Source organism: Ranitomeya variabilis, chromosome 8 (assembly GCF_051348905.1).
Source record: "Ranitomeya variabilis isolate aRanVar5 chromosome 8, aRanVar5.hap1, whole genome shotgun sequence".
NCBI lineage: Eukaryota > Metazoa > Chordata > Amphibia > Anura > Dendrobatidae > Ranitomeya > Ranitomeya variabilis.
In genome coordinates this window covers 211,999,452-212,017,255 of record NC_135239.1, presented here as the reverse complement: position 1 = coordinate 212,017,255, position 17,804 = coordinate 211,999,452, and the positions used below count along the sequence as shown (strand labels likewise).

At 49.3% G+C, this 17,804-nt stretch overlaps 1 protein-coding gene across 3 annotated transcripts in view; it reads left to right on the top strand.

The window, feature by feature from the left end:
• Window positions 1-4,459: 4,459 nt before the first annotated feature.
• LOC143787781 (uncharacterized) overlaps window positions 4,460-17,804 on the top strand; it is a 31,750-nt gene continuing 18,405 nt past the window's right edge. The window contains exons 1-2 of one of the 3 annotated variants that reach the window (XR_013218464.1): window positions 4,463-4,631; window positions 6,342-6,465. Coding sequence is in view for 2 of the 3 variants with exons in the window: in XM_077276815.1 (XP_077132930.1) it covers window positions 4,586-4,631 (46 nt within the window). In the remaining variant the exon portion in view is untranslated. Of the gene's footprint in view, window positions 4,632-6,341; window positions 6,466-17,804 lie in introns of all 3 variants that reach the window. The other 2 variants (XM_077276815.1, XM_077276817.1) reach the window with 2 other exon arrangements.

Sequence of the window (17,804 nt, the reverse complement as noted above, 5' to 3'; positions counted from 1 at the left end):
TTTTTACCAACTAAATGTCGCTGAATTCTTGAACAGGCCACTGAAGCCGGCAGACTCTAAGGGTATGTGCACACGTTGCAGATTCCCTGCAGATCTGCAGCTTTTTTTTTTTCCCGTGCAGAAACGCTGCAGTTCCGCAAGTGATTTACAGTACAATATAAATCAATGGCAAAAGAGAAATGCTGTGCTAATGGTGCAGAAAAATCTGCACAGAAAATGCAGCAGATTCAAAAAAAAGGACCATGTCACCTCTTTTGTGCAGATCTACTGCGTTTCTGCACCCTTAAGGTACCTTCACACGAAACGACTTTGTAACGATATCACTAGCGATCCGTGACGTTGCAGCGTCCTCGCTAGCGATATCGTTTCGTTTGACACGCAGCAGCGATCAGGATCCTGCTGTGATGTCGCTGGTCGCTGAATAAAGTCCAGAACTTTATTTGGTCGTCCGATCGCCGTGTATCGTTGTGTTTGAAAGCAAAAGCAACGATACCAGCGATATTTTACACTGGTAACCAGGGTAAACATCGGGTTACCAAGCGCAGGGCCGCGCTTAGTAACCCGATGTTTACCCTGGTTACCAGCGTAAAAGTAAAAAAAACAAACAGTACATACTCACCTGCGCGTCCCCCAGCGTCTGCTTCCTGCAGTGACTGAGCCCGGCCCTAAAGTGAAAGCACAGCGGTGACGTCACCGCTGTGCTGTTAGGGCCGGAGCTCAGTCAGTGTCAGGAAGCAGACGCTGGGGGACGCGCAGGTGAGCATGTACTGTTTGTTTTTTTTACTTTTACGCTGGTAACCAGGGTAAACATCGGGTTACTAAGCACGGCCCTGCGCTTAGCAACCCGATGTTTACCCTGGTTACCCGGGGACCTCGGCATCGTTGGTCGCTGGAGAGCGGTCTGTGTGACAGCTCCCCAGCGATCAAACAGCGACGCTGCAGCGATCGGCATCGTTGTCGCTATCGCTGCAGCGTCGCTTCGTGTGAAGGTACCTTTAGGCTGCCGTCACACTAGCAGTATTTGGTCAGTATTTTACATCAGTATTTGTAGGCAAAACCAGGAGTGGAACAATTAGAGGAAAAGTATAAGGGCTTGTTTCCACATGCGAGAAACACGTCCGTGTCTCGCATGTGGGAACCAAGTTCTGGCGTCGGCACTCCAGAGCGGAGCGTGCGGCCGCATAGGAACACATGGAGCTGCACAGCTCCGCTCCAATGTGCCGACGCCAGAACTTGGTTCCCACATGCGAGACACGGACGTGTTTCTCGCATGTGGAAACAAGCCCTAATAGAAACATATGCACCACTTCTGCATTTATCACCCACTCCTGGTTTTGGCTTCCAAATACTGATGTAAAATACTGACCACATACTGCTAGTGTGACGGCAGCCTAAGGCCGCTATTTGGTCTTGAATTGTCATGGCAAACACCAGGACCACACAGTCATGATCTCAGGGTGCCGATGGGGATAAAGAGGGAGAAGCCACACTATAAACCATTTATAATGATTAGTCACTATTGACAGCAGCATCTAAGGGGTTAAACAGATATGGACGGTGACAACACTGATCGTGGCTGATGCAGCAAGTTGTCACCTATAGTGTCCAGCTAACAGCTGCTGGATTGTCACCTGATTGGGGATGCTAGTCTCTTATATCTCAAGATCAGTAAAAGAGTATCGGCGGTCATTAAGGGGTTAATCTGCAAAGAGGACACCGCAGCTTGTAAAGGGTTAATCAGAGAATCTTACTAAAGCAGCCCAACTGCCCATGGAAAGACTGTGGGATTTACCTGTACTACTGCTCCCATCCTTCTCCATAACATACAAGACTCAGTCTAATTATGCCACATATGTACCATAACTACATTCAGAGACGCACCTGTGTAGTTTACATGCTGCACTCTTCCAGGCTCACCCCACACAATGTAACAGCGTGGAAACAGGACCCCTCATAAAGCTTCCTAATAGGGGGACCTTCCAACTTCAGTCTCCTCCTCTTATGGTTCCTCTCTATTTTGGCTTTAATGTGGCATGATTTTGTCTTGCACTTTTTGGGTTGATTTCGGATGATGAAGGAGAACATTCTTGTTGATGAGCTGCTTCTTTCGCCCTCTGGATTGAGCTGGACATTCCCAGGAGCCAAGGCACCCAGAAAATTGCCCCTGAATAATGTCTAGGTGACTCCTGAAGGCCACAATATTTTTTGCATACAACTGTACGGACATCTTGAGTATTTGGACCATCCTTTTTCTAAATAATTAAGACAGTTTTTTCCACGTGCATAGATTTTTTCAATTTTTGTTTTTGGGCCGAACCTTCGAGTTGCTTTCTCTTCTGCAGGTGGCTGAGGCACTTCAGCCTTATCGCGCTGATGCCTTGGGTTTTGCTTCATATTGGCGCATATTCGCTCGAGGCAGAAACGTTGGTTCGTTCAGGAGACTGTTTTTCACTTGATGGAACGCCTTCTCCAACTCCGTGGTCCATCGCTCCTCTATTGACTCTTTCGTCCACCACGGACCTTGTGGATTCCTGGCTTTGTGCGTGACCGCCTCCCAGAGTAGCTGGTATAATGGCGCCGCAAGATCCTGGAAGCCGCTGACAAACTGTCGATAATAACTACAGAAATTGACGAAGCACTGAAGCTCCGATATGGTTCTTGGCTTGGGCCATTTGGATAACACCTCTCTCTTACTGGCTTCGATGGTGATTCCGCCCTCGTACACGACGTGTCCTGCATACTCCACGGTACTATCGTTAAAAAAGCTCTTCTCACGCAAGATGGTAATACCCTTGGTCTCTAGGCGTAACATAACTTTATACAGCCGTTTTGAGTGTTGCGCGTATGTTTTACCGAAGACGATGATGTAGTCCATGTGAACCAATAGCTTCACCCGGTTCATGTCCCACAGCACGGTCTCCATCATCGCCTGGTAGTCTGCCAGGGATTGACAGTATCCCGGGTGCATCCTTTCACACTCATAGAAGCCGAGCGGGCGCACAGAATAAGGTTTCTCTCGCTCCCCTGGGAACGTTGGTATTTGGGAGATCCGACTATCCACCGCCAACAATGAGTAGTACTCATAACCAATCAGGCAGTTGAGACCAGCTTGAATGTTGAGGTCGCTGTACTGATCCGGTAGTCTCCGCTGCTTGAAGTGCTGGTAGTCTAGACAGAAACGAAACTCCTTATTAATCGGCGGTTTTGCCGCCAGAGGCGAGGGCCTCAGCTCCTCGTAGTCCTTGATGACGTCGATCGCCTGGAGCGCCTCTAGATGCTTCTTCAGTGCCGCCTGGTCTTCAGACGAGACGTTCTTCTTCAGGCCTTGGATCGGCTGCGGGTCCCAGAGGTTCATTCGTTTGGTAAGGAGTGTAAACAATTCCATCTTCTAGAAGCTTCTGGAATAATAAGAATTGAATTAAACGGCAAGAAACGTAGAGGGTCAGAATAGAAGGGGCTGAAACAAGAGTCACAGGGAAACCAGAGAGTTCCCGAAGACACAGGGGCGTCCATGTGACCGTCAAGGCCTTCAAGGCCGCAGCAATTGTGGAAGAAATAAATGCCAAAAAATAAAGTCCTGGTGCAGGGGACGCACCGCACCGTTTAATGTCCCCATTTCACATGTAAAGCACCATGGAATAAATGGCGCTATAATAATAAATAATAATTTTGGGCAACAGTCTCTGTATGGAATTATTTCTTCAGGGTATGAAGAAAACGGCCGTTTGACAAGTTTGGAGTTTCTCTTTTTGAGTTGTCAACATCCGATTTTTTTTTTACTTTTTTTTTTTTTAAACAAACTCTAGGATTGTTTTTAAGAGATTTTTTTCCCGCCCCCCTCTGACAAATTTTGCATCAAAATGTTTAACGAATCTCCGGCATTTCCAAGGCGATAAAGCGACGGAAGATTTACGCCTTTGCAGAAGGAAAAGTCGCCCGATCCTTTTATTAAGTTGGAAAATGGCGCACAAGAAAAAAAAAAAAAAAAAAAAGGACGGAGGGAGGAAAACTGCGCAAAAAAAACAAAAAAAAACCGCAACATTCAGAAAAGTCACAAATTATGAATTTGACAAAAACATCTGAATAATGAAACCTGAAAAGGAGGAAAACATAAAGAAGGCACAAAACAAATAATGAACAAAGTCACTGCAAGGACCAGGCGTCCAATGTAAGATCAGGTGCTAACGCCCTACTGCTAGGGGACTCCGCAACACCTGGCCATGCTGGGAGTTGTAGTACTGCACCAGTGTGACTATAGAGCAGGAGACTGACGAGAGATATATGACGAGTACTCACACTGCGGACCCGGGACGTCTCCTCTCACTTCGGCCGCTCAAACCCTCCACAACTTCAGCCTTTACCTTCACTTCCGCCCTTCTCCAATATGGCCGCTTCCCACTCACTACTTCTCGGCGAGCCATTGTCTTCCCGCGCTTTTCCTCAGTCCCGCTCTAAAACGCAAAGTCTGCTGGGAGATGTAGTTTTCACATGGCCGGAAGTGATTCCTTCTAAGCGAAAAAAAACAGCGTTGTTGTATGAGCGGGAGATTTCTTATTCTCCCACAGAGGTAAAGTGACGGGGTGTAATGGAAATTGGAGGAGAAGAGCAAGCGAAAGCCACCAACCAATCAGGTAACTGCGTTTCATGTAACCTTTAACCTGCAGTGGGAAAATGAAAGCTACGGTCTGATTGGTTGCTAGGGAGGGCCTACCTTTTGGTTGCTAGGGACTGTTGGATTGCTGCATGATTTATAAATATATATAAATATATATATATATATATATATATATATATATATATATATATATACACGTTTTTATAGCTCTGTCCATACATATATGTCTGCCTCATACACACATATATATATATATATATATATATATATATATATAATGATTATTTTTTCACATCGTTGCCTTGGTATCTGTTCGGTCCACCGTGCGTTAGCGTTTATGGGAAATCTCCGCTAGCGTTAAATTTAACAAGCGTTTCCCGATGGTCCTGATTTTGTAACCAGAGCTAAATGATTGGCGCGCGTTTACACCATGTGGCTTGTTGGGGTGTCACGGGGCAGCTCGTGGTACAAGGCTGAAATGTCCCACACATAAATTCAGAGGTCGGCGCGCTCGGAATGCACTCAGTCGGCGCTCTCGGACTGCACTCACTGCTCACCTGATTAGGAGAGACCTAATAATGGGCCCCGTGATCAGGTCAGACCTCTTGGATGGACCCCTCGGACCTAGCATCTTATGCTATCTCCCATCTTTTTTTCACCTTCTTCATCGTCCTACTGAGGTTGGATTTGCGCACTTGAATCTACCACCAGTACCGGCGCCATTCCTCTAGTCGCCTCCGCGGGTGATTTCTGACGTTGGAGGAGGCCGTGCTCAGCTCTTTCCGCCACATTTGCTGACAGATAATTCTATAAGATGCTGTTTGGAAGGTGCTGATCCCCCGGGGCCCTGAACGCACACCCACTGTAATGGAAACCATTGATCTGTGCCGCCGGCTGAGCTGTAACGCGGGAGCAGAGAAGTGACCGTTCCCCCTCCTACCTCGCTCCATCGTGCCCCCGGCATCCACGAGATGGACAGAAAATAAAATCCGATGTGATGAAGAGGAATGAGCGGGGGAAGGCAGCGGCATGGAGTCAGGTGTCGCCAGGTCTAAAAGGAACATCGCAAGGAGAGAGTATGAAGCAGTGCTGAGATTATTGAAGGTAGGCAACTGAAGGACCAAGATACATGGGCGGCTGTACTGACACAATGGGGGCTTTACTGATGTGGGAGGAAAGCAAATTTATTGCTTCTGTCCCCTCCGGACTCCTCTGTCCCCTCCGGACTCTTCTGTCCCTTCCGGACTCTTCTGTCCCTTCCGGACTCTTCTGTCCCTTCCGGACTCTTCTGTCCCTTCCGGACTCTTCTGTCCCTTCCGGACTCCTCTGTCCCTTCCGGACTCCTCTGTCCCTTCCGGACTCCTCTGTCCCCTCCGGACTCCTCAGTCCCATCCGGACTCTTCTGTTCCCTCCGAACTCTTCTGTCCCCTCCGGACTCCTCTGGCAATTGCTGAATTCCAGACAGATCAAATAAATTAAACTGCCGAATCCTTGAATCGGGTATACAAGAGGTGTATGGCTGACCTCACAGACGTTGTCGGGTTCAGCTCCCGTTAGTATAATGGGGTACGGCTTTGTTTTTCACTGTGTTTCCAAATTATTCTACAAATTGGATTTAAAGGTCATAAAAATGTATTTTTTTCACGTAAACTTATGGACGGTTTGTTTACCAGGATCTTTTGATCACTGAAATCAATCTCAGACCCCTGTGATAATTATTTTCCAGGTGCCCAATTACAGGAAAACTTCTTAAGAAGGACGTTCCATATTGTTAAGCAGTCACAGGTTCCAAGCAATATGGGAATTAAAACTACCTCTGCTGTCGAAAATACGGCAATGCCTCAGACAAGGTATGAAAACATTAGATATTTAATGGAAACGTAAGTGTGAACATCGTACTGTGAAGAGATTTGTGACTGACACAGAGCACAGACGGGTTGGTGCAGATAAAGGCATAATGAGGAAGGTTTCTGCCAGACTAATTCATTGGTTTAAGAGAGCAGCTGCTAAATTACCATTACAATGCAGCAGACAGGTATGTGAAGCTCCAGAGGCTGCAAAACCCTACTATTTGGCCAACTCTAAACCGTGCCCACAATCAGAAACTCTTGCAGTCTTTTTTATTGATGTCGTGCAACCCTGGATGGTCCAGATGGACGGAGTAGTGGATGTTTGTGGACGACCACCGGGTCCCAACAAGGCTGCGACATCAGGAAGGAGGTGGTGAAGTCATGTTTTGGGCTGAAATCATGGAGAGAGCTGGTAGCTCCTTTAGGGTGTCTGAAGGTGTGAAAATGACCTTTGAAAAGTTTTTAGTTTCTGACTGACCGCTTTCTAACATGATATAAAAATAAGAACCGTGTCGTCCATAGCAAAATCATCTCATGCTGCAAAGAAACCTCCGAGTCATTGGCCTCTATGGGCAGAGAAGTAGGAAACTCCTGGCGCGGCCACCACCCTCCCCTGACCTCAGCGCTATGGAGAACCTTTGGAGGATCCTCCATCAGAAGATCTATGAGGGTCAGGGGGCCCGATCACATCAGAACAACAGCTCTGGGGGCGATTCTGACATCCTGCAAAGAAATCCAAGCAGAAACTCTCCAGAAACTCTCAAGATCAATGGAGAAGGAATTGTGGAGGAGAAATCCCAGAAGCTCCGATGTGACGTGGACTCGGCCTTAGGAGGCTTCTGATGTCAGTAATGTGACGTCTGCAGATCCCACAGGTCACCGATCTCAGATCTTCACAACCCAGAAGATCTCCGGACTCTCGTTCTGCAGGAGAATTTGCTGCATTTTGAGTTCTTTTAGTTTTGGAAAAATAAATGTGATTTCTCCTCTAACGGTTGATGACATTACACGACTCATCTGCATCCAGGAAAATCCGAGGATTTGTGGAATAATGTGGAGCGCAGTACGACGCGGCGGCCGATTTGCCTGACCATGGACACCAGCGACGTCTGACAAGCCGCGGTTATGCAAAACATCTGACACGTCGAGTGCCCCGGACACACCGGAATTACACCGCCAGGTACGGGCATAATCCGGGCCGATGGGTTCAGACGCTGCTCCTGTTGTGGGTTTTTTTTTTTGCCTCTGATGTGAACAGAGCCGAAAAGACTCAGTCCAAAAAGCGTCATTATCCAGCATGGCTGCCATCGACCTGTCAGGGGGGGCAGCTGTCAGTGAGCGGCGGTTACCGGACACTTCCTTTTCGGTGATTGTCAGGAGCCAAACGGCAGCTGTCAGTCACACCGGATAGGACCCCAATCCCTCTGTTAGGCAGCAGAGACGGCTGTGCCCCCGGTTGAGGCCTTTCCAATGTGCCCGCCGCTCCTCCTCCTCGTCTTACAGGCTGTTGGCTGCTATTTTTGACATTCGTCTGCAATCACATCTCAAAATAATTTTTGCAATTGTCTTCCCAGCAGGGACGGGGTTAATTAGCCCCCGATCACTTCCTGCTCTCATAGCACAGATTAGCGCCCGCTCCCCTCGGAGGAGTCACATAAATATCCCGTGTGTTGCCGTGTTCGGATCCCACGCACGGCGCTCACTTCTCACTTTGTAGCATTATGGTGGGTGTATTGTTCAGGTTGGAAGCGAGAGTGGTACCCAGAAGCCGGCGCCGGAGACAGTCGCCATGGCAACTGCAAAAGAGAGGCGCGTGCTATGGAAAGAACAGTTGTGCAATGCCCCGGAGGCCAGGAGACGGTCCGCAGCGGGCGCTACCCCGGACCGGCCAGGTCTGCACCGGCAAATGAGTCCACGAATCTCCCGGGACGTCTCTGCCGACCGACCGCAGCTCGGAGATCGCCATTAACCCTTAATTGACAGAGAAGAGGAATGACTTGTGTTAGACCGTCCCATTATTCTGTCTCGGCCATCGGCAGATAGCGCTTCCTCCTGCGCGGAGTCATCGCGAAAAGACAAAGACGAAATAAATGGGAAGAAGAAGATTAGACGAGCCGGTCATCTGCGGAGGAAGAACCCAGGAGATGTGCATTGTATCCCAGCTACTCGGCTTAGATACACAGCTCAGCAGACAGTATCACACAGGATAGGATTCGATACACGGCTCAGCAGACAGTATCACACAGGATAGGATTAGATACACGGCTCAGCAGACAGTATCACACAGGAGAGGATTAGATACACAGCTCAGCAGACAGTATCACACAGGATAGGATTAGATACACGGCTCAGCAGACAATATCACACATGATAGGATTAGATACACGGCTCAGCAGTCAGTATCACACAGGAGAGGATTAGATACACGGCTCAGCAGACAGTATCACACAGGAGAGGATTAGATACACGGCTCAGCAGTCAGTATCACACAGGATAGGATTAGATACACGGCTCAGCAGACAGTATCACACAGGATAGGATTAGATACACGGCTCAGCAGACAGTATCACACAGGAGAGGATTAGATACACAGCTCAGCAGACAGTATCACACAGGATAGGATTAGATACACGGCTCAGCAGACAATATCACACATGATAGGATTAGATACACGGCTCAGCAGACAGTATCACACAGGATAGGATTAGATACACAGCTCAGCAGACAGTATCACACATGATAGGATTAGATACACGACTCAGCAGACAGTATCACACAGGATAGGATTAGATACACAGCTCAGCAGACAGTATCACACAGGATAGGATTAGATACACGGCTCAGCAGACAGTATCACACATGATAGGATTAGATACACGGCTCAGCAGACAGTATCACACAGGATAGGATTAGATACACAGCTCAGCAGCAAGTATCACACAGGATAGGATTAGATACACAGCTCAGCAGACAGTATCACACAGGATAGGATTAGATACACGGCTCAGCAGACAGTATCACACAGGATAGGATTAGATACACGGCTCAGCAGACAGTATCACACAGGATAGGATTAGATACACGGCTCAGCAGACAGTATCACACATGATAGGATTAGATACACGGCTCAGCAGACAGTATCACACAGGATAGGATTAGATACACGGCTCAGCAGACAGTATCACACAGGATAGGATTAGATACACGGCTCAGCAGACAGTATCACACAGGATAGGATTAGATACACGGCTCAGCAGACAGTATCACACATGATAGGATTAGATACACGGCTCAGCAGACAGTATCACACAGGATAGGATTAGATACACGGCTCAGCAGCAAGTATCACACAGGATAGGATTAGATACACAGCTCAGCAGACAGTATCACACAGGATAGGATTAGATACACGGCTCAGCAGACAGTATCACACAGGATAGGATTAGATACACGGCTCAGCAGACAGTATCACACAGGATAGGATTAGATACACGGCTCAGCAGACAGTATCACACATGATAGGATTAGATACACGGCTCAGCAGACAGTATCACACAGGATAGGATTAGATACACAGCTCAGCAGCAAGTATCACACAGGATAGGATTAGATGCATGGCTCAGCAGACAGTATCACACAGGATAAGATTAGATACACGGCTCAGCAGACAGTATCACACAGGATAGGATTAGATACACAGATCAGTAGACAGTATCACACAGGATAGGATTAGATACACGGCTCAGCAGACAGTATCACACAATAGGATTAGATACACGGCTCAGCAGACATCACACAGGATAGGATTAGATACACAGCTCAGTAGACAGTATCACACAGGATAGGATTAGATGCATGGCTCAGCAGACAGTATCACACAATAGGATTAGATACACGGCTCAGCAGTCAGTATCACACAGGATAGGATTAGATACACAGCTCAGCAGTCAGTATCACACAGGGTAGGGTTAGATACACAGCTTAGACAGTATCACACAGGATAAGATTAGATACACGGCTCAGCAGTCAGTATCACACGGGATAGGATTAGATACACAGCTCAGTAGACAGTATCACACAGGATAGGATTAGATACACGGCTCAGCAGACAGTATCACACAGGACAGGATTAGATACACGGCTCAGCAGACATCACACAGGATAGGATTAGATACACAGCTCAGCAGACTGTATCACACAGGATAGGATTAGATACACGGCTCAGCAGACAGTATCACACGGGATAGGATTAGATACACGGCTCAGCAGACAGTATCACACAGGATAGGATTAGATACACAGCTCAGTAGACAGTATCACACAGGATAGGATTAGATATACAGCTCAGCAGTCAGTATCACACAGGGTAGGATTAGATACACAGCTCAGCAGACAGTATCACTCTGGCTTAGATACAGTGGCTCAGTGCATCAATCTATATTCGTGATAGAACTGTTTCCAGTGGTTGTTGTAGTCCTCCTGATTAGCGTAGTAGTACAGGACGCGGCGGCAGAACTTCCCTCCGATCTCCGTGTTCCCAACGCTGCGAATTTCCTCCAAATAGACAGAAGCCAATTAGAAGAGTAAATTGTCTGGGAAAGTTTGCAATTATCATAAAAAGCCGCGTGTATCCGCCGCTTCATCGGGAAGCACGACGCTTAGTGCCGCAATAACACCGGATAATCGCCCTTTCCCTGGGCTCCAGCAGGGGGCGCTCGGTGTCACTGGGGCTATTATAACATTTGCGCCTTAAACCTTTAGATCCTAAATGCCAGAATTGTGTAATCAGTATCAGTCACATTCAGTGGCCTCTAAAGGGAACATCACCATGTCTGTCAGTGACCCTCACCCTGATAACACAAAAAACAAAGCACCCAAAAATCCTCATGTCCATCATCTCAGTGCTTCCACCATGCTTTACCCTGCAGCTCTGCTCCATCAGTGAACAGCTATGACTTGGCTGCATTGTATATCGGAGTCTGAAGGAGTTAGAAATCGAATGCTCCTCTTTCTTTCCCCCATGCTTTACAGTGCTGCACTTCTTACTCTGAGTATTGCCCGGATCTCTGTGTGACTTTTTTCTCTCCTCCATGTTTTACACTGCAGTTCTGCTTCTTCGGATTACTGGTCCTCGGTCCCATTCCTGACAATAACCTGATCATAGAGCGATCGATCAATGTGATCAGCTGTAATCTCAATGGGGAACCTGCCTTGATTAGTTTGATTTCTCTGCAGCGCCGCCACTGGGAGAATGGCGTATAACCTTCCCATTAACATCACTGGGATTTCCATATAATGCACCGTTGGGCCGGGACCTTCAGAGTGACAGGTGCTATAACCTATGGGGGTCCTCACTGCAGACCCCGCTCTACTGGGGTATGTAGAAATGTGCTTCGAACTCTGGAGGGAGCGACGAGCGCAGAAGTTAATGGCGGCATTTATACCGCGATGTGCTGAGACAACATTTATGAAGCCTGATTAAATATTATATCCCCACTTGTGCCTGTTCTCCGCAGCCTGTAGCACCAGCGGGGGAGGCACATAAAGTGTCAGTAGACTGCCGACACTTAACGAGGGATCTATAAAACGAAATGTCCCATCCGTATCCTGGCAGAAAGCCTCCGGTCACAGAGCCCATGCCTGCGCAGATGCAGGTGCCAAACCGCTGCTGCCTGCCCGGGATCTGAAGCTCCGTTCATCCTGAGCCCCCTGCTTCATGAATACAATATTAGATGTGCAGTAATGACTGACGCAGAGACAAGAACACTTACAGTGCAGATATATGTCTAAGCACTCCAGGTGCTGTGGAACTACAACTCCCACAATGCTCATATAGCCTGTGGCTCTGATAGGAGTTTATACTAGCGCAAAGGCCAGTGACCTGCAGCACTCCAACTCCCATGGAACTACTATTCCCAGCATAACCTGACAGGCTGTGACCTTGACAGCAGATCAGATCTATATACCCTTCAGGCTCTCTGGAAAGCTGAGTGACAGCCACTAAAGCAAGGGACAACGTCCTGCATCACTCCAGCGGTAGTGGAACTACTTCTCCCAGCATACCTTGACAACCTTTACCTGTACAGCAGATCAGGGTCTGTGAAAAGCTAAGTGACAAACCCAAGGGCAGAGGTCAGCAGTGCGTAGCACCAAAATGTAGGGGAACTACAACTCCCAGGATTTCCTGGCAGCCTTAAAGCAGTTTTCTGAGCCAATTATCTCCAAACAACCTGTCTGACAGACAATCGGTCACCTGTACCACTCGAGCTGCTGTGGGACTATAACTCCCAGCATGCCACTGCACCCTTCACATAGTATAGCAGAGCAGCTTTATATGGTGATTAGGGTCTGTAGACAGAGGAGTGACAACCATTAGGGCTGGAGTAAGCAACCTGTGGCACTCACTGCTGTGAGACTCCTGTGCATCCTGGGAGTTGTAGTCCCACAGCAGCTGGAGTGCTGCAGGTTGCTGAGCACTCGCTGCCTTAGGAGCTCTGTAATAGTGGTGCCACCATGGACCGTCCTGCACCATTATGCCCAGCCGCACGGACAGACTGCACACACGCCTGGTATTGACTTATGAGGATTGATCTCGGCTCCCGATGCTTTTAATTTGGGCCGAGCAGAGATGATATTGTGATGTTGCTCAATTCCTTGCAGGCTCTTGGGACAGGAGATTAATGGAAGATTCTCCAGAAGATGCAACGACAATTAATCTGCCGCAGGTATGGGCCTTCACCGCCCAACGTCTCCAGAGACCCCACAGAAAACCAGGAAAGATGGGGGGAGTCTACGGATGAGAATGAGACCAGTGACACGGAGAGCGAGTTATCAGAAGGAGTCAATTACATGACGTTCATCTAAGGCATCACCAGCAGTAAAGGTCAGGAAGACAGTTCATTATTGGGACTGCTTCCTCCACGCTGTGCCGGGGGTGGTGAGAGTGGGACCCTGCTGCAGACGATGGTGGTGCTGGTGGTGAGGTCAGGACTGTGCTGCAGACGATGGTGGTGAGGTCCGGACCGTGCTCCAGACGATGGTGGTGGTGAGGTCAGGACTGTGCTGCAGACAATGGTGGTGGTGATGGTCAGGACCGTGCTTCAGACGAAGGTGTTGGTGGTGAGGTTGGTACCGTTCTGCAGACGATGGTGGTGGTGAGGTCGAGACAGTGCTGCAGGCAGTGGTGGTGAGGTCAGCACCGTGCTGCAGACTGTGGTGGTGATGAGGTCGGGACCGTGCTACAGACGATGGTGGTAGTGAGGTCGAGACTGTGCTGCAGATGGTGGTGGTGAGGTCGGGACCGTGCTGCAGACGGTGGTGGTGATGAGGTCGGGAACGTGCTGCAGACGGTGGTGGTGGTGAGGTCGGGACCATGCTGCAGACGGTGGTGATGGTGAGGTCGGGACCGTGCTGCAGATGATGGTGGTGAGGTCGGGACCATGCTGCAGGCAGTGGTGGTGGTGGTGAGATCGGGACCGTGCTGCAGGTGGTGGTGAGGTCGGGACCGTGCTGCAGGTGGTGGTGAGGTCGGGACCGTGCTGCAGACAATGGTGGTGAGGTCGGGACCGTGCTGCAGACGATGGTATTGAGGTCGGGACCGTGCTGCAGACGATGGTATTGAGGTCGGGACCGTGCTGCAGGTGGTGGTGGTGAGGTCGGGACCGTGCTGCAGGTGGTGGTGGTGAGGTCGGGACCGTGCTGCAGGCGGTGGTGGTGGTGAGATCAGGACCGTGCTGCAGGTGGTGGTGAGGTCGGGACCGTGCTGCAGACGATAGTGGTGAGGTTGGGACCGTGCTGCAGGCGGTGGTGGTGGTGAGGTTGGGACCGTGCTGCAGGCTATAGTGGGTGAGGTTGGGACCATGCTGCAAGCGGTGGTGGTGAGGTCCGGACCATGCTGCAGGTGGGGTGGTGAGGTCAGGACCATGCTATAGGCGGTGGTGGTAGTTATGAGGTTGGGACCGTGCTGCAGGCGGTGGTAGTCGTGTTGAGGTCGGGACCGTGCTGCAGGAGGTGGTGGTGGTGAGGTCGAGACCATGCTGCAGACGATGGTGGTGAGGTCGGGACCATGCAGCATTAAGTGGTAGTGGCGAGGTCGGGACCGTGCTGCAGACGATGGTGGTGAGGTCGGGATCCCGCTGCAGGCGGTGGTGGTGGTGTGGTCGGGATCCTACTGCAGGCAGTGGTGGTGGTGAGGTCGGGACCCTGCTGCAGGCAGTGGTGGTGGTAAGGTCGGGACCGTGCTACAGGAGGTGGTGGTGGCGAGATCAGGACCTGGCTGCCAATAATAAGACCTGCTGCTACAACAAATAGGCTAAAAACCACGTCCAGTGCACCGTGCCACCTGTAAGCCACAGGTGGTGCCACGTCTCTTGTGCCATCTTTCATAATGGTCCATTTCGTAGAGGTTTTTATGACCATATAGTAAATCTCCACTGAGTACACCCTTCAAGTTCCCCGGTAACTGCCGCAGCTCCGGTTATATCTGGTGGTAAGCAGCCTGACTCCTCTCCCCAGCCCTAGCGTGCCATTACGGCTACAACTTTCTGCCATTAATGACATCAAGCGTTGCCTGGCATGGACGTGTCACCTGCCGATTAGATACAACCTCTGAGGCTCTGGTTCCTGGTTCTTATTCCTGACTTTGCTCTTGGCTTTTATGCTGGTCCCACGTCTGTCTGTCTCCATGGATTTGTCCCCCATTCCTGTGGCTCCAGTCGTTCGTTGGTCCCCAGTCCCATTCTCTGGCTTCTTGTAGCCTTTTGCTTTGCTGTTGATGACTTTCTGCTCTATTCCTGAATACGTTGGGCTACGTTCACACGATGAGCTTTTGCACTGTTTTTGATGCTGCGTATTTTTGGAAAAAATGCAAGTAATAGGTGGAGAAATGGTGCAGAAAATCTGCAACATCAAAAACTCACCAAAAGCTTCCTAGCGATTTCTTAAGACTCCACATCCCAGTGTAGCCAGTATCCAACCATTTGCAGGGGTTATTGAGTGTCTATAAATAATGAACATAGCATCTCATGTGTTATGACCCCAATGGCGAGGGTCTCAGAGGAACGTGGAAGTCTGCAGAATACAAAAAACCAGCTCATAGGGCAGTGGTAACTGGGTTGACCATATATCTACTCCTAACGCCAACACTAGAAGTAGCCGGGGATCATTCCTACGATGATTCTAGATGACACGCTCCAGCCGGAGAATCTAACTACCCCTAGTAGAGGAAAAACAAAGACCTTTCTTGCCTCCAGAGAAGGGGACCCCAAAGCTGGATAGAAGCCCCCCACAAATAATGACGGTGAGGTAAGAGGAAATGACAAACACAGAAATGAACCAGGTTTAGCACAGAGAGGCCCGCTTACTGATAGCAGAATAAAGAAAGGTAACTTATATGGTCAACAAAAACCCTATCAAAATCCACACTGGAAATTCAAGAACCCCCGAACCGTCTAACGGTCCGGGGGGAGAACACCAGCCCCCTAGAGCTTCCAGCAAAGATCAGGATATAGATTTGGAACAAGCTGGACAAAAATACAAAACCAAAACAAATAGCAAAAAGCAAAAAAGGCAGACTTAGCTGATATAACTGGAACCAGGATCAGTAGACAAGAGCACAGCAGACTAGCTCTGATAACTACGTTGCCAGGCATTGAACTGAAGGTCCAGGGAGCTTATATAGCAACACCCCTAACTAACGACCCAGGTGCGGATAAAAGGAATGACAGAAAAACCAGAGTCAAAAAACTAGTAACCACTAGAGGGAGCAAAAAGCGAATTCACAACAGTACCCCCCCCTTAGTGAGGGGTCACCGAACCCTCACCACGACCACCAGGGCGATCAGGATGAGCGGCATGAAAGGCACGAACTAAATCGGCCGCATGAACATCAGAGGCGACCACCCAGGAATTATCCTCCTGACCATAGCCCTTCCACTTGACCAGGTACTGAAGCCTCCGCCTGGAGAGGCGAGAATCCAAGATCTTCTCCACCACGTACTCCAACTCGCCCTCAACCAACACCGGAGCAGGAGGCTCAGCAGAAGGAACTACAGGCACAATGTACCGCCGCAACAAGGACCTATGAAATACATTGTGAATAGCAAACGACACAGGAAGATCCAGACGAAAAGATACAGGATTAAGGATCTCCAATATCTTGTAAGGCCCAATAAAACGAGGTTTAAATTTGGGAGAGGAGACCTTCATAGGAACAAAGCGGGAAGAAAGCCATACCAAATCCCCAACGCGTAGTCGGGGACCCACACCGCGGCGGCGGTTGGCAAAGCGCTGAGCCCTCTCCTGTGACAACTTCAAGTTGTCCACCACATGATTCCAAATCCGCTGCAACCTATCCACCACAGAATCCACCCCAGGACAGTCAGAAGGCTCCACATGACCTGAAGAAAAGCGAGGATGGAAACCAGAGTTGCAGAAAAAAGGCGAAACCAAGGTGGCGGAACTAGCCCGATTATTAAGGGCAAACTCAGCCAACGGCAAGAATGTCACCCAATCGTCCTGATCAGCAGAGACAAAACACCTCAAATAAGCCTCCAAAGTCTGATTGGTTCGCTCCGTCTGTCCATTAGTCTGAGGATGGAAAGCAGACGAAAACGACAAATCAATGCCCATCCTACTACAAAAGGATCGCCAGAACCTGGAAACGAACTGGGATCCTCTGTCTGACACAATATTCTCAGGGATACCGTGCAAACGAACCACGTTCTGGAAAAACACAGGAACCAGATCGGAAGAGGAAGGCAGCTTAGACAAAGGAACCAAATGGACCATCTTGGAGAAGCGATCACATATCACCCAGATAACGGACATGCCCCGAGATAGCGGAAGATCAGAAATGAAATCCATGGAGATATGTGTCCAAGGTCTCTTCGGGACAGGCAAGGGCAAGAGCAAACCGCTGGCACGAGAACAGCAAGGCTTAGCTCGAGCACAAGTCCCACAGGACTGCACAAATGACCGCACATCCCTTGACAAAGAAGGCCACCAAAAGGACCTGGCCACCAGATCTCTGGTGCCAAAAATTCCCGGGTGACCTGCCAACACCGAGGAATGAACCTCGGAAATGACTCTGCTGGTCCACTTATCCGGGACAAACAGTCTGTCAGGTGGACAAGACTCAGGCCTATCCGCCTGAAATCTCTGCAACACACGTCGCAGATCCGGAGAAATAGCTGACAAGATAACTCCATCTTTAAGAATACCAACAGGATCAGCGACTTCAGGAGCATCAGGCACAAAGCTCCTAGAAAGAGCATCGGCCTTCACATTCTTTGAACCTGGTAAATACGAGACAACAAAATCAAAGCGGGAGAAAAACAATG